General features: G+C 28.7%; 1 protein-coding gene across 1 annotated transcript in view; it reads right to left on the bottom strand.

The window, feature by feature from the left end:
* The window catches only part of LOC117182103 (zinc finger protein 1-like), a 53,144-nt gene that overhangs the window by 5,072 nt on the left and 20,879 nt on the right, over positions 1–27,193 (bottom strand). The window contains exons 2-7 of the mRNA XM_033375134.1: positions 18,000–18,232; positions 15,161–15,301; positions 12,461–12,758; positions 9,535–9,890; positions 6,320–6,679; positions 2,489–2,812 (exon numbers count right to left, since the gene is read on the bottom strand). Of these exons, the coding sequence (XP_033231025.1) occupies positions 2,489–2,812; positions 6,320–6,679; positions 9,535–9,890; positions 12,461–12,758; positions 15,161–15,301; positions 18,000–18,232 (1,712 nt within the window). The remainder of the gene's footprint in view (positions 1–2,488; positions 2,813–6,319; positions 6,680–9,534; positions 9,891–12,460; positions 12,759–15,160; positions 15,302–17,999; positions 18,233–27,193) is intronic.

Raw genomic sequence — 27,193 nt, 5'->3', positions numbered from 1 at the left:
CAGGATAAATTAATAAGAATCCGGAATGAATGCCAAATGAATTGTAAAGAATATTTGAAAATCTCTTGAAATCTTTAAAACCCTACGAAATTCCTGCCATCTTTATTATAAAATCCCGTGAAAGTTTCATGAAATTTGATATTTCCCGAAATCCTGGAAAATTTATTAAAATATCTAGAGATCTTTTAATATCCTATACAATAATTGAAATCCTCGCAATCATAAAAACCCTTCACATCTCTTAAAATATCTTCAAACCTTATAAAGCCTGTAAAATTGTTCCATATCCTTTGAAATGTCTTCAAATTATTGAAATCAATGAAAACTTCCTTGGAATCTTTTAAAATGCCCTGAAATATTCCAAACCTTTAAAAATTGTCGAGATTCTTGAAAATTCCAGATTTTGTTTTTAAATATCCGAAGATCGTTGGTAATACTTTGAAATATTTAAAAATATATGAAATCCTACGAAACCCCTTAATTCTTGTGAATAAATTCTTTGAAATCCATTAAAATATTATAAAATACAGTGAAATTAGATTAAAAATATTTCCTGAAAATCTTGTACAATTATTAAAATACACTGAGATATTTTTAAATTCCTTGGAAAATTGTATAGTATCTTAAAACCTTATAGATCCTATAAAATCTTTCCATATCTTCCGAAATTCTTTATAACTACAATCAAATTTTTTTAAATCCCTTAAAAACAGTTAAATCCTTGAAAAAATTAAAAAATGTCTTGAAAACTCCCTGGAATCTTTTAAAATACTCTAAAATATTTCAAATCCTTTGAGATTTTTTTTAATTTCTTGAAACGTTCTAAAGTTCTTTAAAACTCCCTGCAAGTTTTAAAAATACATTAAAATCTTCAAGGTCAAATACTTTAAAATCTTTTGAAAACTTTTGAAATTTTTTAAGTTCTTAAAAATTCGTTGAAATTTAAAAAAAAATTTAATCTTTAAAAATCTCTGAAATTCCTTCAAATTATTGAAACCAATTGAAAATTCCTTAGAAATTTTATAAATATTTTAAGACCTTGACAAATTGTTTAAACATTTGATAATACATTGAAGTATTTACAAGTCATCAAAGTCCGAAATCCGAAAATTCTTGTGAATAAATTTTTTGGAAATCCATTAAAACATTATAAAACCCCGTGAAACTACATAAAAATCTGATGTTTCTTGAGATCGTGGAAAATTTATTAAAATACCTCGAGAGCTTTAAAATCTTTCCATATCTTCCGAAATTCTTTAAAACCCCACAAATTTTGTTTAAAATCACGAAAATCTTTGAAAATTCCTGAAAATGTTGAAATCTCTTCAAAATTCCTTGGAATTTTTTAATCAAAATCTTCGAAATCTTTTGAAATTCAGTAAACTGTTGAAGCTCTTGAAAAGCCCTTGGAATTTTGAAAAATACCCTAAAATCTTTTAATTACTTTGCAATATCTTCATATTATTAAAATATATTGAAAACTTCTTAAAAACCTTAAAAATACCCTATAATGTTTATAATCCCTTTGAGAACATTTCGAAATCCTTTCAAACTTTTTAAAGCTCTTCCAAATTCATTGCGATATTTAGAATATGGAAATACTCTCAAAGATTTAAAAAGAATTTAAAAACTGACTAGTGACATTATATTAAACCTTAAAGTGCATTGTGGGTGTCCGACAGCCCAAGAAATTATCAAACTCTTATAAACCATACTTAATTCGAAAAAATTAAGTAAATTTCGCCATCTAGCTTTAATTGGAGACACTAACTTTAAGTAAGGTCGTTTAGCAAATTGCGTCAAAGCGTCAGTCTGCTAGCAGCAGATGCTGTAAGTGCAGGTAAAAAAATTATGGGGTGCAAATAATTATCTTTTTTGAAAGCACCCATGATGCAATATTTTTTAATGAAAGTACACTGTTTCAAAAGTATAGTCATAAATTTTCAAGTTAAAACAATTAAAAGTGCGTGAGTTATGAATTTTTAAGTAAAAGCCCATTTTTTCACTTTTTTTCAAGAATTTGTTTAACAAACTTAAAAAAAATAACTGGCTATAAAATCAACTCTACCTTATAAAAGATACCTAAAACTATAATGGATAATTTTATTGTGACAAGATATTCAATAGGGGTTAAACAATACACGATTAAATACGCTGGGGTGTTGATCACCCACCATGCACTTTACCGTGATTTTTTACCATGTATGCAGTTTGAAGGTTAAAAAAGGTTACTATACGGTAGCCCTGATTATTCTTGACAGTTAGTTGAAAAAAAGTTTTTCTTGCAGAAATTCCCCGACTTTTGCCATTTTTTGTAATCCTTGATTTTTCCCTGATTTCCAGGTCTCCCTTCACTTGTATGTTTTTTTTTCGTTTGACAACTTGGCAATCGAAAGAAATTGATAATGAAAACTAAAAGGTAGGCAGGAAATTCTAGTTTGACCTTGAATGATCTGAGATCAAAATCTAGCTCTGTCCTACTACTCACCTTAGGTAAAACATCGTTGGCCAGAGTCTGCCTGACCTCTGCGGAATCCGTGGTTTCTTCATCTATAACAAGAGGGGAGTCTTCGAGATCATCGGGTTCCGGATTCGTTGCTGGTATTGCTACAACATCCTCTTTTGGTCCACAGGGAGAAGCTGTGTTCCTACTCGAGGTATCGCTGTCTTTTATCACGGACATTGTCAGTTCTTTTTTCGAGAGATCAAGTGGCTGATCATTCATTGGTTGAGTGCCAGCATTCGCCAATGGAAGGAGAGCTGGAATCTTCGATTCCCTGCGATCCCTCGCTCTAGAATTTTGGAACCACACCTAGAAAAGAAACAATTCTTTTTCAATAAAGAACACCTTCGAGTCTTTTAGAGGATGTCTACTCAAATCCTGGAAAAAATGCATTGATAATTCCAGATTTTTTCCAGATAAGTATCTAAAGTTTTTTCCAGGAATAGTTTTTCATAGTACAGAGCCATTGAACTATTTTGAATTTTTTAAACAATCGAATCGGGATGAGTATACAGTTTCGGGAGTTTATGATAAATAATGTGCTTTTTTCAGTTTCTAAGGATTCAATTAATATGTTAAATTTAGAAAGCTTTGACAAATGATATTACAAGATATTATTAAATATATTAGCACCATTGATTCATTAATAATTAAATAATACTAAAAACATAATTACTCATTTCTTGAATTTGTCCCTGAAGTCCATGAATTTGAACAATAATTCAAACAAATTGTTATTTTAAAGTTTAAAATATTGCATTTTTAACAAGATAGATGAATCTTCAACCAACTATAGTCGAATTTTCAACTAAATAGTTAAATTATCATCTAAATAGTTAAATTTTCAACTAAATAGTTAAATTTTTATCTAAGAAAGATCAGGTTTCAAGCAAGCATGAAAGTTAAATTTTCAGTTAAAAAAATTAATTTTCTATCAAATAAAAAAAAAATATCAATCTAAGTAACAATTTTTTATCTTAAATTGACGATTTTTTAACAAAATACATGAATTTTTAACGGAATACTTAAATTTTCAACTAAGGAAAACAAATTTCCAAACATACAGTTGAATTTTAAGCCGAAAAGATCAATTTTTAACTAAAACAATGAATCTCTAACTGGTATATTTTCAACAAAAAAGAGCATTTTTACAAAAAAAAAATGTGAACCAAGAAAATTAATTTCTCTAAAAAAAAGAACATTTTCAACAAAATGTATCAATTTTCAGACTAAAAATACTAAGTTGTCAATTAAAAATTTAATAGTTAAATTTTCATTTAAAAATAACAATATTCAACAAAAAAAACTAATCTTTGGACTAATCTTTTTGACTAAATATAAATGTAAACCAAAAATTGAATACATAGTTACATTTTCAGTTTCAAATTAATTTTAAAAAAGTTAAAGTTTAACTGGACGTTAAATTTTCAGTAAAAAAAATTAATTTTCAGCAAAAAAAAAAAGAATTTTCAGCAAAAAAAAAAGAATTTTCAACAAAATAGCACATTTTGCATTCAAAGTGATGAGTTCTCAATTAAAATCTTGAATTTTAAGGATGTGTGACACACTCATATAGCTATATTATCCACCTCACTTTTTCAGTTTACTGAATTTTCTTTGAACTTACGAGCTTTTTTTGTAAATAAAATTAAAACTGGGACCATTTTTAACATAGTTTCTTTGTACCTTGACATTTGTTTAATCTAACAACTTTTTTGATATGTAAAATATCGGCCTCAAACTTCAAGAAATGCTAGAGCCGACAGTAAATTACGCTTATGTACCTTTTTTTTATATCCTGTAGAAATTTTAAATAAAAGAAAAAGTTCTTAGGTTCAAAAAATTTCAAGTTTACAAAGAAAATATGTCAAAAAATGGTCCCAGTTTTCATTTCTTTCAGAATAATTTTTACCGATTTTCCTTCCCAAATGAAGTACAGAAACGTAGTTTATGGTCACCTGATACATTTTCCAAAGTTTCGGTCCAATATTTTATTTTAAAAAAAAATCTCGTAAGTTCAAAGAAGATTCTTTAAGTGAAAAAGTTAAACCAGAAAAAAAAATAATTTTTACCAAAACAGTTTAACTTTCAACCAAGTAATGAAATTTTCATTTCCAAAAAGATAAATTATGAAGGGAACATGTAGTAGTTGATATTTCAACCAAAACATATTTTGATTTTCAATCAAAAGCATTTGAAGAAACAACAAATACAAGTTTTCAACATGATTTGAATTTTCAACTAAGAAAGATTTTCCAGTCAAGAGAGATAGAAAATGACAGGCAAACTGTTAAATTTTGAAGCAAAAATATACATTTTTAACAAGGAATATTAACTTTCTATCAAAAATAACGTATTTTAAACAAAAGCACATGCATTTTGAGACAGATAAATGAATATTCTATTCCCTTTTAAAATAGAGAGAAGGTTATACAAAAGGTTTAAAAGAAAAATTTTAATCAAAATGACTAGATTTCGTAGGGTCTTAAATAATTTCAAAATATTTTAGAGAATTTCAAAACAATTCAGGAATTTTGCATAGATTTCAGTGAATTTCAACGGATTTTGAAGATTTATAGGGATTTATAGTGACTACTAAATTTGGTGGATTTCAAAGATTATTTTAAAAAGTCAACTATTTTTTAATGAACTTATATTGAGTTTTGTGGCATTAACAGGGATTTCAGATGATTTACGCGATTTTTAAAATTTCAAAGGATTTAGAAAGACTTTAAAGAGTTTAGGGCATTTCAAATGATTCTAAGGAATTCAGTGACATATCAAAATTAAGGATTATCAAAGCATTTCGTAGGATTTCAGGAAATTTCAAAGTATTTTAAGGAGAATTGTTAAATCCTTAAGAATTCTAGGAATTCTTAAGGGTTTTAGAAATTTGAACGATTTTTATTAGATTTAAGAATTATACGATTTCATGGGATTTCTACGAATTTTAAGGGATTTTAGGGGATTTAAGAGGATTGATCAATTTTTCAGGAATTTCTGAGGATCTAAACAGGATTCAGGGGTTTTCAAAGAATTTCAATGGTTTTTAAAGATTTTAGGGTATTTTAAAAGATTCGAAATAATGTCACACGTTTTGATATTTAAAAACATTATATGAAACTATATTGCTATTTTTTCAATGCCCCCCTCAGAAATCACCAAGGAAGGGGCGAAATATTGATTTGCTTCCCTCTGAAATCAAATGATTAAATTCATCAGACATTCATCGAATCTTCTTAATCTATCGGAAATCATTACCAAATATTTCAAATATTTATTAAATCTTTGGGACGTCATTGAAATTTTTTTCAAATACTTGAAATGTTTGAAATCTTTGTCGAATATTTGAAATATATTTGGAAATATTCGTAAAATCTTTAAAATCTTTTGGAAATCATTGCAATCTTTGTAAAATCTTCGGAAATCTTTGTGAAATATTTGATCGTATTTTTGAAATGATTGAAAGCTTTTTATTCTATCCGAAATCTTTAAGAAATACTTCAAATATTTATGAAATCTTTGAAAATATTTGGAAAACCATTGAAATCTTTACAAAATAATACAAATATTTGAAATATTTGTTAAATTGTTGAAATCTTTGAAAAATTACTGAAGTCTTTGTGAAATCTGTTTAAACTATCAGAGTTTTTTGCAAAAAATTTGAAATCTTCGTGAATTCTTTAGAAAATCATTGAAATCTTTGTAAATGATTAAAATGTCCAGGTTTTCCAGGTACGACACCCTGTTTTAAACACTATGAAATTAGGAAAACAACGAGGGAAAAGTGAAAAGAGTCAATTGATGTTATCTAACCTGGACAACGCGAGTAGGAAATTTGATGTAGTTCGCGATCATGATGATTTCCTCCTTCTTGGGTCGAGGGTTGATGGCATAGTAGCCCTTTAGAACGGCCAATTGTTCGTCGTCGATCAGCGATCTAGCTCTGACCCTTCTCCCACTTTCGCTCTGAGGTTGGCTCGTCTCATCTTCATCCTCAGAATCCGCTTCCGAAGAATCAACTTCAGCTTTCCTTTTCAACCCTTGTCTGATGCTTGGCTTTGGATTGATCTCTTCCAGCTTCGCTGCTAAACCCTCGCTCTGCGAGTCGCATTGGTCTGTCGTTGGCCAATCAGGGTAGTGGATCATTTCACTCGAGATCTCGCTATCTTGATCCTAGAAAAGTATCAGTGCTCATCCATTATGCTTCTATCAAAGTATCAATACAGGTGGCTGATTCTGAGTTCAGGCTTTCAAAATGGAAAGATGATATCAACAATTGGGGTATGCATGCGCCTCGGACACATTTGAGAAATTCAAAATAGTGCCAACCAGAAGCGGCGGAGCCTTTTTTCTCTGAAAGGGGGCAGGGGAACAAACTTAAAATATTCTATGACAAACTTTGTGTGCATACTATAATAATATTATACTAAATTCAAATTGCACATAAATAATAATAAATGAACAATAAATAACCAAGTAATAAAAAATATTAAAAATATTACGTAAAGATTTTAAAATATTTCAAAAAGATTTTATAAAAGATTTCAATGATTTCTCAAAGATTTGACAGTTTTCAAATACTTCGCAAAGATTTCAGATAAATTTAAAAGATTTTACAAGGACTTAAATTATTTCACAAAGATTTAAATCATTTCTGAAATATTACCAAAATTTTTTTTAATTTCGCAGATTTCTAAAGATTTTAAACAGATTTATCAAAGATATCACAAATATTTCCATGATGATTTCTCAAAGATTTCACAGTTTTCAAATATTTCGAAAAGATTTCGATAGACTTGAAAGATTTTATAAAGGCTTCAATTATTTTCAAAGAATTTCAGAAAGATTCTAATGATTTAAACGATTTCTCCAAAACTTCAATGATTTTCAAAAGATTTCACCGAAATTTCAATCATTTTTACAAATATTATCAAATATTTCGCAAAGATTTCATAAGCTTTCGAATAGATATAAAAGATTTCACGAAGGCATTAATGATATCTCAATGATTTTACAAAGATTTCAATAATTTCACAAATGTCTCACAAATATTTTAAAGATTTCAAGAATTTCATAAATATTTCAAATATTTAGCAAAGATTCAGGATAGTTTAAAAAGATTTCAATATACCAAATATTTCAAAAATATTGTTAATATTTTAAAAAGATCTCAATGATTATACAAATATTTCTTAAATATTTCTGATAGATTTAAAAGATTTACCAATTTTTTAATTGCTTTCCAAATATTTCAATCATTACAAAAATACGATCAAATATTTATAAAAAATTTGAAATATTTCACAAAGACTTTCGAAGATTTTACAAAGATTGTAATGATTCCTCAAAGATATCACAAAGATTTTAAGAGTGCCGCAAAAATTTCGGTTAGATTTAAAAGATTTCAATGAGTTATCAGAGATTTCAACAATTGACATTATAAAAATGTTGGATTAAGATTTCAATGATTTCCCAAAGATTTCAGAAATTTTACAAATATTTCAAATATTCGCCAACGATTTTAAATATTTTACAAAGGTTTTAAGTATTTGAAAAATATTTCAAATATTTTATAATGATTTTAAATATTTTACAAAAATTTCGGATATTGCCCTCTGTGCCCTCCACGGCTACCAACTGTAGCATAACTTTGCAAAAAAGTAGCAAAATAGTTTCATGTAATTTTTTAAAATGTTAAATCTTGTGACATCCTTTCGAATCCTTTAAAATATCCTAAAATCTTTGAAAACCATTGAAATTCCTTTGAAAACCCCTGAATCCTGTTTAGATCCTCAGAAACTCCTGAAAACCCCATCAATCATTTTAAATTCCTCGAAATCCCTTAAAATCCGTAGAAATGCCATGAAATCTTATTATTTCTGTTGAAATCCTATGAATCCCTTAAATCTAATAAAATTCCTTCAAATTTCTAAAATCTTTAAGAATTCCTAGAAACCGCTTGAAAGTTCATGTAATTTAATTTGTTCCCTATAATTCTCTAGACATGCATATAATTGATATCCTGGAAATCTTTGTAAAATACTTTTTAAATTTCCTTGAAATCCTATGAAATTCTTTGAAACCCCTTTACAAATGTTATATGTCAATGAATTCCTTAGAATCTTTTAAAATACTCTAATCCTAAAATCTTTAAAATCTTTTTAAATCCATTGAAATTGATTAGAATTGATTATATTGAAAGAAATGTGAGTGGATGAAAGATTTCATTAATACTCAATATTAATTGATTTAAATAATTTTAATGAATTTCAGTAATTGTTGATTAATTTGAAATATTAATATAGTAAAAATTAAAAATTTCTATAAGCAACATTAAAATAATAATATGTTAAACAAATTCTGTTTCATTATTAAATTATAAATGCTTATAACAAATTCTTTGTATTCGAAATAGTAATTTTTAAGCTAAAAAGGGAAAGTTAAGTTCTAGCACACCCTACTCATTTTCCAATTCGAAAAATTACATGATTTTCAGATTTTTAATTTTTGAGTTATTTCGGAAAATTAAATAATTATCGAAATATTTCATAATTAGCCGCAGTTAATATTTTAATATTTAAAGTCGGAGATCCCATGACATCACGCAGGTCTGTCAAAATTCTTTGAAAATACTTTGAAACCCAGTAAATTATCTTGAAATTTGTAATATATCTCAAAATTGTTTCAAAAATGTTGAAACTTTCTGATATCATATGAAACTTTTTGAAATCTTTTAATATACTCTAAAATCGTTGTCTCTTAAAATCTCGTAAAATTTGTTTAAATCCCTTCGATTTTTAACATGTAGAATATATTATTTTAGCCACTCTAACGAACAAGTTTGAAAATATATTAAAAGGCATCGTTAAAAAAATAGTTGCAATAGGCAGGAATTTTGAGAAAATAATAAAATTCGTGTCATTTTTTTCAAAATAGTGGCACAAGTAAAAGAAAAAGTGTCAAATGGTGTCAATAGTGGCGTGAATCCGAGCCATGGGTATGGTCAGAATCGCAAAAATAAAATTTACCTGATAGTCTTCATCATATTCTCGCTTGATGGTGGCAGGAGATGACGATAATTTCCTAACATTAGCTTCTAAAAGTTGTTTCGTGACAGAGGTATTGACGGTTTCGAGAATACGTCGAACGGCGTCGAGACCTTGGGATTCAGCTGTTGCTGGGGATTCTTTACCCTCAGTTCCTTCGGTTCCCTCGGAATCCGCCGTCGAGGGACTCATCACATCTATGTGAGATTCATAGTGTTCGGATAAATCGTCTCGTCTCTTTGTGTGCAGCTGGTTCAAGAATTTTCTCAGAGATGACTGCAGAAAGTAACTTCCGAATCCCATCATCTGCGGAAGCATCGTAGGCACATCGTACATACCTGGAAAAAATCATACAATTGGTTCAGGATTGCTTAAAAGAGAAGTTAGGAATCCTCTGAATTTCCAATTCAAACACTTTTTCGATTCCGAAATTGGAAAGTGCAATAATTCTTGGAAGTCAGTGATTTTAGGATGGCCACTCAAACTTTAAACAAAAATTTCAGGCCTTTTTCCGGTTTTCACGGTCAAAAATTACAGTTTCCAGGCTGAAATTGAAGTTTTTGTAATAATTATTTAATGCTAATTTCTTTATTATATACATTGAAAAAAAGAATTTATCATTTATTAACTGCAAGATAAAATATAATGTAAATTCTTGTAAAGGTGTTTTCGAATTTCTCAACTCAAAATGTTCTCTTAAGAGGGGAACTAGATTGATTTTTCATGATCTGGGCACAAAATTTAATAGTAGACTTTTAAATTAAAAAGAATTAATTTTCCACACTAAAAGATTAATCTTCAACCAAAAAGTATAACTTTCTACCAAAAGATGAATTTAAAATCCAAAAGGAAGAATTTTCGATATAAAAAGACAAATTTTCAACAAAAAAAAGATAACTTCTTAAGAAAATAGTTGAATTAAAAAAAGAGAATTATTTTTAATTTTAATAGTAGAACGTTTAACCAAAAGAGAATTATTCTTAATAAAAAAATATAGTATTAGACAAGTGGATTTTTAAATTAAAAATAATTAATTTTCCACGCTTAAAGATTAATCTGCAACCAAAAAGTATACCTTTCTACCAAAAGATGAATTTTCAAACCAAAAGGAAGAATTTTCGATATAAAGACAAATTTTCAACACAAAAAATTTAAATTTTCGACAAAAAGAGATGAATTCTTAAGAAAACAGTTAAATTTTCAAAAAAGGAATTAATTTTTTATCCAAATAGTAGAAAGTTCAACCAAAAGAGATTAATTCTATATAAAAAATATAGCAATAGACTAAAAAAAAACATTAATTTTGAACCATAAAAGATTAATTTTAAACCAAAAAAGTTGATTTTTCTATCAAAACAAGAATAATTTTCAACAAAAAGAAAAAAATGGTAAATTTTTTTGTTAAGAGAATTCATTTTCAACAAAATAGTTTTCAAAACCAATAAAATAAATGTTTAACTTGCATTTTGAAAAAAATAATTACATTCTTTCCACCAAATAATATAGTTTTTGATCAAGATATTCGAACTAAACGGTAGACTTTTCAAATAAGAAAAATGACTTTTAAGCCAAGTAGTGTAAATTTAGACAAAACAACTATATTTTCAATAAAAAAAAAACTTTTAATCAAAGGAGTTGTTTCTGAACAAACAATAAAATAGTATAAAGACTTTTTAAATAAAAAGAATTATCTTTCAATCGCTGAAATATATTTTGCACAAAGTATTTCAACCAAGTAGTTGAATATTCAACTAAAAAAGATTAATTTTCAACGAAAAAAGTCTTCGAATTTTCAATGAAAACCTAAACTAAATAACTAAAAACAATCGAATTTCAGCAAAAAATGGGATAGTGAAATTTGTTTTCATTTTTTTAAAAAGCAAAGAATTTTCAACATAATAGTTAAATCTTCAAGCTATAAAATAAAGTTTTTACTACGTTGTTCAATCAAATAGCTGAATTTTCCACCAAAAAAGATGGCTTCAAAAATAGTTGAATTTACAACAAAATAATTGATTTTTTGACGAAAATAGTCGAATCTTTGACCAAAAGAGATTAATTTTAAACCAAAAATATAAAACGTTTCATCTCTGACCTATTAACGACATAATATTAATTATTTTCCATACGTTAGTATTTTAAATTAATAATTATTATCTACTGAAGGATCATTATCTACTTGTAAGGTGGTCCCCATAAGACTTTTCATATAAAAATAATTAACTTCAAGCCAAAAAGATGAATTTTTAACACAATAGTTAAATCTTCAACCAATAAAATTAATTTTTAAGCAAGTATTTCAAACAAGTAGTTGAATTTTCAACTAAAAACGATCAATTATCAGTAAAAAAAAATGGCATAGTTAAATTTCTTTTAGGAAAATTAATTTAAAAAATAATATTTTTGAACGAAATAGTTGAATCTTCAGTCAATAAAATTAATTTTTAACAAAGTAGTTCATTTTCTAACCATGTAGTTGAACTGTTCACCAAAAAGATGCCTTTTTTCCAAAAAGTTGTATTTTTAACAAAATTGAATTTTTCAACATGATCGAACAGCATGACTTTCAACCAGGAAATACCAAACTTTTCTACCACAAGATGAATTTTTAATCTAACATTACTCGTAATTAATTATATAAATTTAGATTACTGATGAAATTACTATGTAAAATATCTAAAGGGAAACTTTCCTTCTCAAATATACAAGGAACTTGAGTATTTTAACGATCCATCAACACAAATTGTAAATTCTTAAATATACAGTTTCCATCCTGGATTGCTACTTTGGACACTTCTTAATTCAAAGCCATCCCTTGGAAATGATGTATTTTAAACCTTATTTCCTTTAAAAAGTGAATAATAAATACTGATTGGCTAATGTATTAGTTGAAGAAATCGGTTGTTACCTCCCCCTTCACTGTGAATATCGTGATAGTCAGAAGGCGACAGCTTGGGCAGAATAGGCATAAAGGTATTGTTGTTTGCAGCTATCATGTCGACGTCGCGACGATTTTGCAACGACGGCTGAGTCTTTCTCGGTCCTCTATCTACATTACTGATTGATCCTTGTCTCGACTTCTTTAGATTCACTATCAGACATTTCTTCGAGGTCATGTGACTTGAATAGGACCCCGAGTGCGAGAATCGTTTACCGCAGTTGATGCATTGGAATGGCTTCTCTCCACTGTGAATGCGAAGATGCTCCTGCAACAATCAAAGGGAAGATTATTCTAATGCTCCTCTGCCAATTTAAGATAAACCTTTCGCAAGTAAGAAATTAATTAGAAACCATAATAATTTGTCTCGGATAAACTTGAGAAGTCCTCTTGAAACTGAATCATTTCTTAAATTTCCTATTCCCTGGCGAAAGTCACACGAATAGGAATATTCTGAATCATTCCGAAATCAGTATCTGATCCAATCAGATCCAGTCAGGATAAATCGGAAGTCAATCTTTCTCAATACATTTCAATCATTTTCAATCGTTTCGTGCAATATTCAAGAACGGATTCAGATAGATGGAAATGTGAGTTCAATTTCTATTATTTCTATATATAATATTCCTATATTCTGTTAAAAAGTCGAATATGTTAGCGCGACTAATGAGCTGTTTCTTTTTTTTTTAACTTGCACAATTATCTATTATAATTGATTAAACTTTTCTATAAATTTGACCAATCTCAAACTAAACTATTTAGGATTTAAATAAAACTTCAAAGCTAACATATTATTTTGCCGAATCTATACAAATGAAATATTTTTGAAATTCACTATAAATTAGTATGATGGACATGTTAAGACATTTTTTCCCGGGTATATTCTGAAAGACAGTGTCAAACGAAACACGCCCACTGTTAAACATCGATTTAGGAAAGTATTACGTTTTTTAAATAAAAATACAAAATAATTAGTAATAAAATATGTCAAAACATATATAGAAATACCGATAATCGCAATTCATGTCCTATAATCGAAAATTATCACTTCAATTATCCTTTTTTATCATTACATTACAAAAACTGAATTATTTGGCAAAAAATTGTCAAAACATCTCTCGAAATACTGATTGCCTATTGTCCGGTCTACGTTCGAATATGATATTATTATTTTCTCAGAATATACACTGATTTTTTAAAAAGCAGAAAAAATTATTTTTTCTAAGGGATTAAGAAGACTACTCGAAATTTTCAGTAGAAAAAAAGAAGCCAATTTTAAAAGTTCGACAAATTTGAACAAAGTTTTCAGTATATTTAAAATATATTTTTCTTTAAATATGAATTTCGTTTCATATTTAATTAATATAAATATTTATGATAATTTAAACGAATTTCTTTCTTTTCCTTCGCCTCAAATTAAGAAACCAAAGATTTTCTTTGTGAACAAAACAAAAAAAAATGGTAAGTTTTTACTTAAAAATTACAACCATTTTTCATGTAAAATTAGCGAATTTAGTCCTTATACAACTTAAATATAATAGGTTTTAAAATAAATCCATTTTGACGTTGCTGAATTATTAATTGTATAGACATCAATTTTTCAAATATGAACTATTTTTAATTAAGGATTTGAAAAATATTACTATTTGTAATTTAAGAATATAAAATTAACAATACTTATATAAATAGTTAAAATCTCAAAAAAAAAATATTGCATCGATGAAAATATTATAATTAAGAAGGAAAGGATTTTTTCAAACATATCTTACTAACTAGAATTAATTGTTTCTTAAATTCTTTAACTCGTTTGAAAAATTTTCAGAACTTATATTATTTAAAATTTTTTTTTACACATCTTTAAATAGTTTATGTTTTGGATACTAGAATATTTAATACATACCAAAGGAGTTTTTGATAAAAAGGGATATATACAAAAATTCGAAAATTTTCAAAGGGTTTTAAAAATTTTAAGTTTTATTAAAAGAATCCAAATAATTTAAAGAGACGTTTCGTTTTAAAAAAATTGTAGAACTCTTAATATTTCAAAATGTGCATAAGGAGTAAGTATAGCAAAAACGAGGTTTCTACATCTACCGAAAAAATCTGGCTATTTGTACCGATATTTCGGTAAAAATAGCCCCTTTTCTAGCTCTATTCATATCGAAAAAATCCGGCTATTTTTACCGAAATTTCGGTATCCGTAACAATGGCTTTTAGAATATAAAATATTATTAGTTATAAGAACGATTTAAAGCACATAAATATTGTTTATTTAACATACTTCATTTTTCTTTGACTTTTTTATATCACCATAAATGGATTTCCAATGACTTATGTATATTCAATTGTAAAAATATAACTCTGCAATGGCAGAAATCATTTAATATTATTTAAAAACTATTAAAATACTTATAAAAAGATCGTTTCTCCTTTTCTACATGTGAAAATAAATGTCTCATCTTTCTCCTATTTTCTCTAAAAAAATGACCCTTTTTCTCCTCTTTTTGGGCTGTGATCCCTGTGTACGGATTGAGAGGGACTAAAATTTTCTTCGGATTGATTCGGATTGGACTTGATACAAACTCGTGGAATTCAAATTAATTTGAGAAATAGATTCTACAACTCAAAATTATAAACTTTTTATCATAAACTTAAAAATAATTTTCTTACCTTGAGGTGATGTTTGAATTTGAAGGCCTTTTCGCAGTGGGGACATTTAAATTTTCGAAGTACTGCACTCTCGTCGTGGCTGATCATGTGCCTTTGTAGTCGGTAGACGTTGGCAAAATTTTTACTACATACTTTGCAAGACTGTAAACAAAATAATTATCTTTATTAAAAAAAGGTTCAGTTTCTAGAATTGCAAATCATCTCTACATGCTACAACTCTTCATCAGAAAAACGGAACCTTTGAAAAGTACAATTCATTTATTGCTCATTTAATGAAAGTAATTTTGATTTTTTTCTCATTGAGAAAAAATAATTATAAAATTATTTTTTTAAACACAGCTATATAATGGATTATAGGAATAAAAGTGTATCTTTATTTAAAACTAAAATCAAAATTTAACTTTCTTTAATTCTCATTACTTTTCTATTCGTTCTATGATTTAAAATTCCCGGTCATTTCTCATTTTTAGTCGGGTCAATTGTTAATAATTCCCGGTCAATTAAAAAGTGTTTTCAAAATTTAATAATACTAGGAACAGGTTATTTTTGAAAAGAATTATAAGTCTGAGTTGGTACATTAGATAATGTTTGGTCACAAGGATTATAATTTGGTTTTGGAATAGAGAAATAACTTACATCAACAATGTCTAGAAAATTTTATAATAGAATTATGATAATGAGATCGAACATGAATTTTTTTAAACTCCTTTTCCTAAATCCGAATTACAATTATTTTCCAAAATTCCCGTTACATGTACCTGTTCCAAGTCAAATATTAATTCATTACGAAAATTCCCCGTCTTTAAATCTAAATTACAATTATTTGTGAAAATTCCATATTTCAAGTCACAATTACATTAATTTCCTTGAAAGAGGGTAGTTTCAAATTTTGACAAATTTTTAATTGCATAAATTAAATTTTAAAAATCTGATGAATTCTTAATTGGAAGAGGGATTCTTTTTGTAAATCCCCTTTTTATAAATCAGAATTAAAATTATTTTCCAAAATTTCCCGTTTCATATCAAGAATTACTTGTTCCAAGAGAAAATTATAATTCTTTACGAAATTCTCTGTTCCAAATTTAACATTATAATTCTTTACTAGAATTTTTTTTATATTTCATTTATTTATTCTTCGTCTAAACTAAGAAATGGTTATTTTGGAAAATTCCCTATGCCAAGTCACAATTAAATTCATTTACAAAATTCCTGTTCGAAATCAGAATGACACTTACTTAAACATTTCTATTATAATTCAGAAATACTAAAAATACCTTTTTTCAAAATTTGGAAGAGAGAATTTTCAAATGATGACGAATTCTGCCTTGGAACAGGAATTTCCTTAAATTTCGTTCTTTTAAATTAGAATCAAAAAACTTTCCAAAATACCCTCTTTATGTTAATAATTCCCTGTTTTAAGTCCAATTAGAATTCTTTGAGGAAGCCCCCGCCCTAAAGAAAAATGAAAATTCTTAACGAAATTCCCTGCTCTAAAATGAATCTAAAATGAAAAGTATAATTATTTACGAAATTCCCTGTCCAAAAGTCAAAGTTATAATTCTTAATAAGAGTTCCCTGACCCAATTGCCAAGCTTAAATTTATTCACTAAAATTCCCTATTCGCGGTTCAAAATTATAATTCTTTACTAAAATTCCCTTTCCACAAGTAACAATAATATTATAATCTTAACGGAAATTCTCTTTCCCAAACTCAAAATTACATTTCTTCAATAAAATTCTATGTCGCAACTTAGAATTTCCTGTTCCATGTAAGAAATGTAATTCTTTTGTAAGATTCCCTATTCTAACTGAAAATTATGATTTTTTCACAAATATGAAACCACTTTTAATTTACATGATTGTATGTACATTCGTAAGAAAAATCCTGGTCAGTGAATGACATTTCCGGTCATTTCCTGGTTGTTTCGATTTCAATTCCTATCTTCCTACCCACGAAAATCCTATCTATCCCATCCTCCTTTCTATCTCCCCTCATACTTTTCAATTCCAGTTTTTCTGAGTTTATCTTTCACTTGACCAAGGCATCTAACAAAGGTAATTTATAGATTTCAATGAAATAAGAATATTAAAAAGGTTTGATATGGATACGCGGAGGATAGATTTAAATAAAATTATTGAATCCAAAAAAATTATTGTAGTATAGATGATGAGGTAGAAAAAGATTAGCCTGGATTGTCAAGGATAGAAAAGGATTGACGAGGATGGGCGGAAAATGGCTTCCGATAAGGAGACTGGGATTCGAAAAGATGGGTATGTGGGATAGGTGAAGACCATCGTCAACGTCTATCTCTTTCTATCTTCTCAACATTAGTTTCGAATTAAGTCACAAGTCGTTATAACTTTCTGAACATCAACATGGATATTAAAAAATGGATATAGAGGAATAGCATGTATAAACACAGAATAAGGATAAATTAATTCCGTCCGTCATAAAGGGCTTATTTTAAAATATATCTCTGAAGAAATGAAATATTAAACTAAACCTCAAACAAGGTCTTTCATTCCCTTTCTCATAAAGACCAAAACTATTTTTTTCAGATAAAATCCAACTTTCATAAACTCCCCTTTTCCCAGAAAGCAGAACCGATAAATCAAGGGGTTTGAGGTCAAAAAATCTGGTGTGAGTGTCGCGAGAGTGGTTAAATGATCAGGATGGAGATTAGGGAAAACTTTGCATCGCGAGCTTTAGGAAATTTTCTCGAGTTCAACGAGTCTAGGGGTTGGTGGTGGATTGGGAAACTGTTTATAAAAAAGTCTAAAGAGTATAAATTCCCGAAGGATAGTCGAATGGTTAGAGTAGTGAAGATAAGCCACTTACGACTTGAGAGAACTGAGCGCCGAGGTCGTGCTTATCGATGGCGTAAGTCGTCTTGTGGACGTCCTCGAGATGGAGCTGCAGTACGTGTAAATTCCGAAAGAGGATACCGCACTGGGGGCACCTTTCACCCTGTTTAGCCGAACCTCCTTCTCCGCCGCCTCCGCCACCACTGGCCGTGCCATCCACGCAACCGCCCACTTCCGCGTCCGCACCTGTCTCGTCCTCGCTGCACCCTGCTCAATGAAACGCCCTATATTAATTTTCAGTCATGGCGGACCTGGCACTCAAAACGGCTACAAAAACTTTTCAAAGGTCCTTCCATTACGGAAAAGTTGCCGGGAGGGTTGAAAACAAAAATGATCAGTTTAAATTGCAGTCTGGTATTTATGGCACATTTAAAGGGGTGATACCAGAAATTTCCAAGGATCACCTTTTCCAGTTGGGATGGAAGCCTTAAAACTAGCCATCATAAGGCTTCAATTAAGTCTATATTTTGCCTTGAATAAAGCCTGAATTTCGACTGACATTAAGTCTATATTGTAACTTTAATTAATCCTTTATTTTTGATCGAATCAGGCATAAATTTTAACTTCAAGTAAGCCTACAGTTTGCCTTAATTAAACCTGAATTTTAACTTGAATTAAAACTATACATTTTGATATAAATTAAGCCTATATTAAGACTTAATTACACCTCTACTTTTGCTCGAATTAAATTTATATGTTGACTCAAACTAAGCTCTATTTTCTTTTGAATTAGGCCAACATTTGAACTTACATTAAAGCTATATTCTGGTTTAAATTACGCATATACTTTGACTTTGATTTAGTCTATATTTTGACTAAGTCCAATTTTCGATTCAAGTTATGCATACATATTGATTTTAATTAAGCCTATATTATGATTTCAAGTATACATTTATTTTTTCTCAAGTAAAACCTCTATTTCGATTTAAAATATTCCTCTATTTTTATTCAAATTAGGCCAACATTTTGACCTGAATTAGGCCTACATTTTGTCATAAAATAATCCTAAGATTTTAGTTGCATTAATCCCCCGTTCTGAAATTAAAATAAGTCTATATTTTGACTTGAATCAACCGTAAATTTTGACTTAAACTGAACCTATATTTTGATTTGAATTAAGCCCGTCCAAAAATAATTTTAAAACCATAATTTAGTTTCTGTAAGATGTATCAGACGTTATACTTTATATTCTTTTCATCTCAGCACTACAAGTGTGCATGTTTCCTCGGTTTCTCGGGACATGTGAATGCCTATTGCTTATCATCGTCCATACATTAACTGTAAGTTGAACATAAAAAAAACTTTTTAACACACATTTGTATGGAACATTACTTTAAGTTAGGATTTAAGAAATTGTCTATATGAACAGGAATTTCGCGCGAGAAGATTGATATAAAACATAATAAATATATTTTAAGAAATAACATAGTAAATCCCCGAGATATTATTTATTTAAAGTTGGATAAAAACTCTGCAAACAATTAAAAACTACAATTATCTGACGGCAGATCATTTTTATCACGAGGCCGACAAAAATTATTCGTCGTCGGATAATTGTAGTTTTCAATTACTTGCAGCGTTTTTATTTAACTTCAGATTATTAATATCTCTTGGATTGACTGTGAAACTAAAATTATACTTCCAGACTAAAATTCAGCGTAATAACGTCTTAAGACTAAAGATGTCTTATACAGTTTGGTAGTCTTGTCTTGATTTTTTTTTAGTAAGTAGGCAAAAAAGGCTTCAACACCTACACGGAGAAAAATAGATGTTAGCACAGACTATCTAGATATTAATAGGTAATATCTTGGCGATTTAACTATGGGGCAGAAATCTAGATACTGAAGTAGAGCATCAGTAGATATTAAAAAGAAGATTTTCACTGAAAATATCCAAGATATTAAAGGGCAGAATCTTAGATATTCAAAAAATATTTTTTAATTGTGCAAAAATTACCTGTAAAGCATGCCATTTTCTATAAAATGCAAAATAATGTTAATATCGTAGTCCTCTGTTTTAAAAATCCGAATCCTCAAGCATTCGCCTTTTTGCATAATTATGCGATTTTTGTGTTAAACAGATAACACACTGTTCAAGACTAATATGAAAGATGCCCGTAGCTGAGTCCTCATTTTCTTGAGAAAATTATAACAGATCCAAAAAAATTTATTCCATTTTCCACCAAAACTTATAGTGCAATAGATATAAGAAAAACCACAATTCACACGATGAAAACTCAAGATACAGACAAAATCTTTTCTCGCCACACGTCAGCGACCTTGCTCCGAAAAAATTTAGCTTTTTTAATATCTTAGATATTAACTGTTAATATCACATATTTTATACTTTCAATATAAATAGATATTGCCCTTTAATATTTTGCATGTTGAATAGAAGATATTAGATAGTATGCCGTAATATCTATATATTATGGTTAAATATCAAAGTTTTTAATATATGCTTTTCAATATCTATTTTTCTCCGTGTACCCTACTTTAACTGATATTTTACAATATTTCTAGAAATTTATATAATAAAAACACTGCAATGATAAAAAAAATATTATAATGTGAGATTTTGAAACTTTAGTGCTGAAATGAACAAACAAATCAACATGTTTAAGCTAATTCTTCGAGGCTGACCATTTTATTTGAACGTGTTGATAAAACGGTCAAAATGCAAATATTTTCGAATTTTTTCGTTAATGTTAATGTATTGTACCCCACTTTTAATCTTTAGATATATCAGAAAAAATGTCAAAGTACCGTCTATCAGACCCAATTATATAAAAAATGTTATAACGATTTCCGAAAAAAATCTTACAAATTATTCGTACTCGAATGAAAAATAAAGTGTCGCATAAAATGTTCGTTATTTTCTAATTACAGGTAGAGAGTCACGTTCAATAATATCGACGGGTTGTCGAAAAGTGGCCTGTTTTTGGTTCACCCTCCTGTCTGCCGTTTTCATCGAGGCTCAATGCGTTGACGGGGTGGACGAGAGAGGGTGAAGGTGAAGGACGCGAGGGGGTTGTTCGGGGAATGTGGGGCGGGGGTGAAGGTCGTGGCGAGGGGATGTAGAAGGGGGGGGGGTGGATGGTTATTCGATTCGAGGGCACAGGGTGAAAAGAGAGAATCGGCAAATCTCTGGGCATTGTTCGAAGCGCGCCAGGATCCCGGGGCGCGTGTGTCGATGCTGGGGGTGCCCTGATAAAAGTGGCACATGGCCGGGTCGTTCAACCCTGCCTAACTTTTCGGGACCCATTGTCGGTTGACAGGATTTAAATGACATGCGATTCGCAGAGGTGATTAGCTGGGAAAACCGGTATAGGCCGACTTAATTTTGTCAGAGGAACGACTCGTGACGCCAAAAAGCGAGCTAAACAGACATACAGTGGTGCAGGCTGCACGCAGCACCCGAGAGTCAAAAGGAGCAGTCGAGAGAAAAAGTCAAACGGGACAAACCACTGATTTACATGCAGATGTATTTTACCATTTTTTTTTCACATTTTCTTTTATTTGGCGAAGAACAAAAATGAAGGGTTGCACCATTTAATTTTTTAAGCATTGGAGTACTAATTCGTGGCCGTTTTAGTCAAGGGAAAAAATTCCTAGTAATTCCTCTGTTTCTTCTCGGCTGGCAAAAAGTTTTCACGGTGATTCAAATAAAAAATTCGAAATCATCAAGCTGAAGATTTTTTCATTTAAGAAAAAAAAAACTGAATTGCAAGTTTAGACATTTAAAGTAGAACACTTTTAAAATTAAAACTCAAACCATTTTTAATTTTAAATATTTTAATTCAAACGCCTAATGAATTAGACCTTTTCTGAAGAATAAATCAATGTAAATTAAAAAAATTATATCATTCTAAACAATTTTAAGTTAGAAACATTAAAAATTGAACGAATCAATTTTGTAAACCCTAGAATTTTTGAAATTAGTTTTTTAAAAATTTGAAGTCGCTTTAAATTAATAATTGCTAATAGTTCCTTAAGATTATTTGAAAAAAAAAATCATTTCAATACTGTAAAAGATTCAAAATATTCAAAAATCACCTTTTTGTATCATATTTTTATATTTTAAATTATTTTCGAATTTTCTCAGAACTTTTGAATATCTTAAAAAATTATTCTAATTTTTCCTAGCTTTTTTTTTAAATCGTGTAAAATTAAAAAAAAAACGTTTCAAACTTTTCTAATTCATTTATGACAATACCTGAAATTTTTTGAAATTTATAAAATATTCTCCTACAATCAAATTTTTAACATAAAAAAATCATTTAAAATTTTCCAGGAATTAGCGACTTTACTCTAAGGGTTAATTATAAACTGTAGGGTATCTATGGAGTAGTCGTGTATACCAATGGACAGAAGCGAAGCTATATTGTCCTATGTTGGAACATAGGACAATCACCATATCATCTGGGCCACGCTGACTCCCAATTGTAAAATTTGTTTAAAATTTTTTGAAGTATTTAGAAATTTTTTAATTTTTTGAGATATTTTAAATGTCTTTCGAAATTATTCGAATTTCTCCTCACTTTTTTTTTAAATCCTGAAAAAATGCCTTAAAATCTTTCTGATTCTATTTTGACGATATTTGAAATCTTTTTAAATATTCCCTTTACATTAATTTTTCAAAACTAGAAATTATTTAAAATTTGTCCAGGAATCTTAAAAAAAATTATTTTAATTTCAAAATTCTTAATACACTTTAATTTTTTTTTTAAATCTTCAAAAAACTACATTTTATTAAAAAGTTTTAAAAATATTTTCAAGTTTTAAATCCTTAATCATTGATTAACTGTTATTTATGAATGAAACTTCAACATTTTCAATTAAAAATCAAAATTTTTAACGCTCCAAGTTTAAATTTAGCACTCTGAAATTTTGACAATTCAAGGCTTTCAATTTGACACAGTTCAATGTTCAATCAAATATTGTTAAATATTAACATAAAGTTTCAATTGAACTTTTATATTATTTTAACTTCTAAGACTTTCGAATTAAAACAGTTCAATTTGTAATGTTAAACTCTGTAAATTGTTTAATTTTGAACAGATTCAGAATCGTCTCGTAATATCAACTATATTGTTAGATTTTTAACACTACAGCCAGAATGTGCTTGAAGTTCCGAACGTTCAAATGAACGAAATTTGTTACTGATGAATTTGTAAATCAGAAAAAGTGCTCAAATGTTTGTTAATTTATATTGAAAATAAGTTATTATTGAAAAATATTTATATTGGAAATTTAAATTACAGTTCGAACAATATTTATCTGGAAAATAGAAATGGGAAAAAATTTTTCGTTCATTTCAACGTTCGGAACTTCAGGTACATAGAGCCAGAGTTCAATTTTATTAATCATTAATTAATTGATATTTACAGTTGTTGATCAAATTAAAACGTTTTTTATCATACATTCATTACTTCTTCTTCAAAAAATTTATAAAATTCCCGGTCAAAAAACAAATCCATTGTGATTTTCCGAATTATATCCGTTTCAAAAAATTACCGATCATTTCGCGGTTTCACGAACGAGTTGTCAACTCGTAAATGCAAAGATTTATAATTTGTTGTGTACAATATTTTTTGTGAAGGTGAAATTATTTCAGAATTGTGAAATCAAAAAGATAAATCAATGTAATAAAAAAAAGATTAACAAGGGTACATCATCAAGCAAATCTTCTTATTTTAAACAAGTATATTTCTAAAGCAGTACTCAAAGCAGAGTTGATTTTTAAGAAAGCAAGAAAAAATAGCAGTTAAAATAATTCATATATAAAGCCATAAAAGTTCTAAAAAAAAAAGAAAAAGAAACAATAAGAGAAATTATTTTATTTTAATATTATTTTTTCTTATTGTCAGCAATAATAGTATCTTTTTTTCGTGATAATATACAGACCTGAGTAAGCAGGTCAGAGTTTTTAAATTAATTTTTTTTTTTTTTTAGTTTCATATTCGATGCCGCAGCCACGTGCGATAGCATTATTAATTGGCATCGAGTGAGCGGAAGCCTCAAGATTCTTCTCGAGAATCTTGCCACTGCCAACGAACTTTGCCCACAGTTTGCTTTGATAACAAGCTGAAACGGGTCAGAGGCGTGACCTCTCCTATATTACTTGGATTCCTGGCTACACTTTCGCACCTAGCAATATTTTTTCTCGGCTTTTAGATTTAGATGAATAAAGTTGGCAAAAAGAGAGCAATACAAAAAAATAAAAAAATGCTCTGAACACGAAATGCACTGCTGGCGAAGGATACGGAGAAAAGATAAACCCCCTTGGGCGGAACAGTCGCAGGAGCGAAAAATGTAGCTAGCTGCAAAGAAAGGACAAACGTGACTTTACAGTGCGCGACGGTTTCCTATCTGAGTAGGAAAGATTTTGATCCGAATATATTTTTCTTCGAAGACGATATTCATTGATGTAGATAATTTTGCATTGGAAATTATTGCTACATAAAAAAAATCAATTGACAATTCTATCATATATAAGAAACTAGTTTTTTAATACTCTTGCTCTGGTTTACATGTTGTGAGCTGTTCACGGTAAATTACTATTTTTTGAAATGATATTCTATATAAAATCATGAATTCTGGAAGAAAACTGAAATTTCTTTTTTAAGTTGTGTTAATTTTTTATCGGAAACCAGTATTTTTATACAAAAATTACCATCAAGTTTTCCTATTTTTAATAACTTTAGGTTTTTGTTAGAATTTTTTATTGTTCAGAATTTTTAGTAGTTGCTTTACATCGAAAATGGTTAGTTTCGAACAAAAATCATTATTATTTAAACTTTTAATAATATTATGTTATTTTAGCAGGTTACGCAAAAAATCATATTTTAGAACAAGAATCATTATAGCTCAAACAAGATTTAAAATCTCTTAACAATTTTAGACTATATGTTTGTGTTTTAAACCCAAAATTTGTATTTTCAAACAAAATTCATTATAGTCTCAACAAGATTTGCTATTTTCGAACAGTTTCAGGTTATAATAATATTTTTCACCGAAAATTAGTTATTTTAAACACAAAACCTGTTAGGATTAAAAGAAGATATGAAGGGCCCGCGGTCTAAACCTGTTAACTGACATATTTTTCGAATTTAATTTTTTTTTGTATTTCCTGGAACATTTTTTACATGGCAGTTAATATCCCGCAAGCGAAACGGCTTAATTCCTTTTAGTTTTTTAAAAATGGGCTTTCAAAAATCGCTTTTTGGTATCTAGAGCCACAGATCCACGATCTAAACCTGTAAACTGCTTATAGCGTCTTATGGAAAATTCGTGCTTTTTTGTACAACGGCTTAGTTTACTCGTAGAATAGACCATAAATAGTCCGGAAATGGGTTACAGATTTCAAAGAACATTTACAAATCTGGACCAATTTTAAGTTATGCTAACATTTTTCACTGGATTCTTAACCTGCCTAATTGTATTTAATTTTAATTTATCGACTCGAGCTCATTTAACATATGCATCATATAGGAAATGCAAATGACAATAACATAAAAAATTGAAACTTCATTTTAAAATCAGAAATCTTATCACTCACACTAAAACGTGACATTTGACCAGACCGGGGGATATTTCGTGGAAAAAGAATGAAAAGGGCCTCTTGAACCTTGAGAGCAATTGACTTGAAAAATAAGATGTTGTGAGACTGACGATAAAATTCCAGGTGGAAGCAAGATGTGACGGAAGTGTTACCGGAAGCTTGAGATGGGTCACAGATGTGAGCGGTGTCGGGACCTTTTTGCACGTGCGTTTACGACTCTCCAAAATCTAAATTCTAAATTGAGGTAGGACCCATCTCCCCTGGGCGCAGCACTTTTAGGAACACTTTATTTTACGCTCCATTTCACGTTGAACAGATTTTTTCAGCGGAAACACCTCATTATATTTATTTTCTAAAAAAAAATGTCTTTAATTTCGAAATGCAACACCATTTTCTTATGTTTATACATAATCACAAGGTTTACTTTAACAAGGTTTACAATCAATTTACTTTGACGTAAATCAGATATTTTAAAAGAAGGTTTTTAACTATTCGATTTTAAAAGGTTTTGAGATTCGAGTCGAATTCCTGATTATTGACAAACTTCACAGCCAAAAATGCTCTCAAAGAGGCGAAATAGGTTGTTTTTTTTTTTAATGAAAATAGGGGCATAAATTAATTCAAATAAAATTAATGTAGGCACCATATTCCTGAAAGACGAATTTTCAATAAAATTCGTTTTTAAGCTAAAATGTCGAATGATTTACAAAAGAATTGACTTTTAAACTCAAAAAGATAATTAAAAAAAACTAATTGTCAAGCAAGAAAAATTAATTTTCATCCAAACAATTGAATTTTCAAGTAAAAGAGAGGAAAGTTCAACAAAAAAGTTGAGTTTTTAATCAAATAGTTAAATTTTTAATCTACAAAGATGAATTTACACCCAAATGGTGGAATTTTCAAACGAAAAATATATAACTTCAACAAAAAACCGTTGCATTTCCAATATCGGTGTGTTGAAAGGAACATTATTTTGTTGAGACAGCAACACAATTTTGGGAATTGAAACAGTTGAATTTTCATGCAAAAAAAAACCAACTACTTTTTTGACGAAAGTTCAATTTTCAACCACAAATAATTGAACTTTTAAAGCAAAGGAGACGAATTAAAATAAAATAAAATTTCTACAAGAAACAGTTCAATTTTAAATCCAAAAGAATGAATTTATATCTGAACATATGAATGTTCACCAAAAAACCCTTTAATTTTCAACCAAAGAAAATTACTTTTTAACAAAATAGATAAATTTACAATAAACTAGTTGAATTTATAACCAGAAGAGAAGAATTCTAAACAAAAAAGGTAAAAGTCGATTTTTTAATTTAGAAGAATTATGTTTCAAATAATAAAGATGATTTTTGCACCAAAAGATGAATTTCCAATCCAAATAACAAATTTTATATCCATACAGATTTCAGACCAATAATGTTTAACTGTGTGCTTCATTGTGAAAAACTGTTATCATAAAATTATGTTAAATGTGCAATAAGTCAAGAAATAAGCACATTGTACTTTTGAAAAATATAATTCGCGACAGAGTGATATTTTCCCATATTATAATAATTTTTCTTTTCTACCAGATAAATAATTACTACACAAGATATT

The sequence above is a fragment of the Belonocnema kinseyi genome, chromosome 10 (genome assembly GCF_010883055.1).
Source record: "Belonocnema kinseyi isolate 2016_QV_RU_SX_M_011 chromosome 10, B_treatae_v1, whole genome shotgun sequence".
Classification (NCBI taxonomy): Eukaryota; Metazoa; Arthropoda; class Insecta; order Hymenoptera; family Cynipidae; genus Belonocnema; species Belonocnema kinseyi.
The sequence above is the reverse complement of the archived record's forward strand: the minus strand, read 5'-3'. Positions and strand labels throughout refer to the sequence as shown.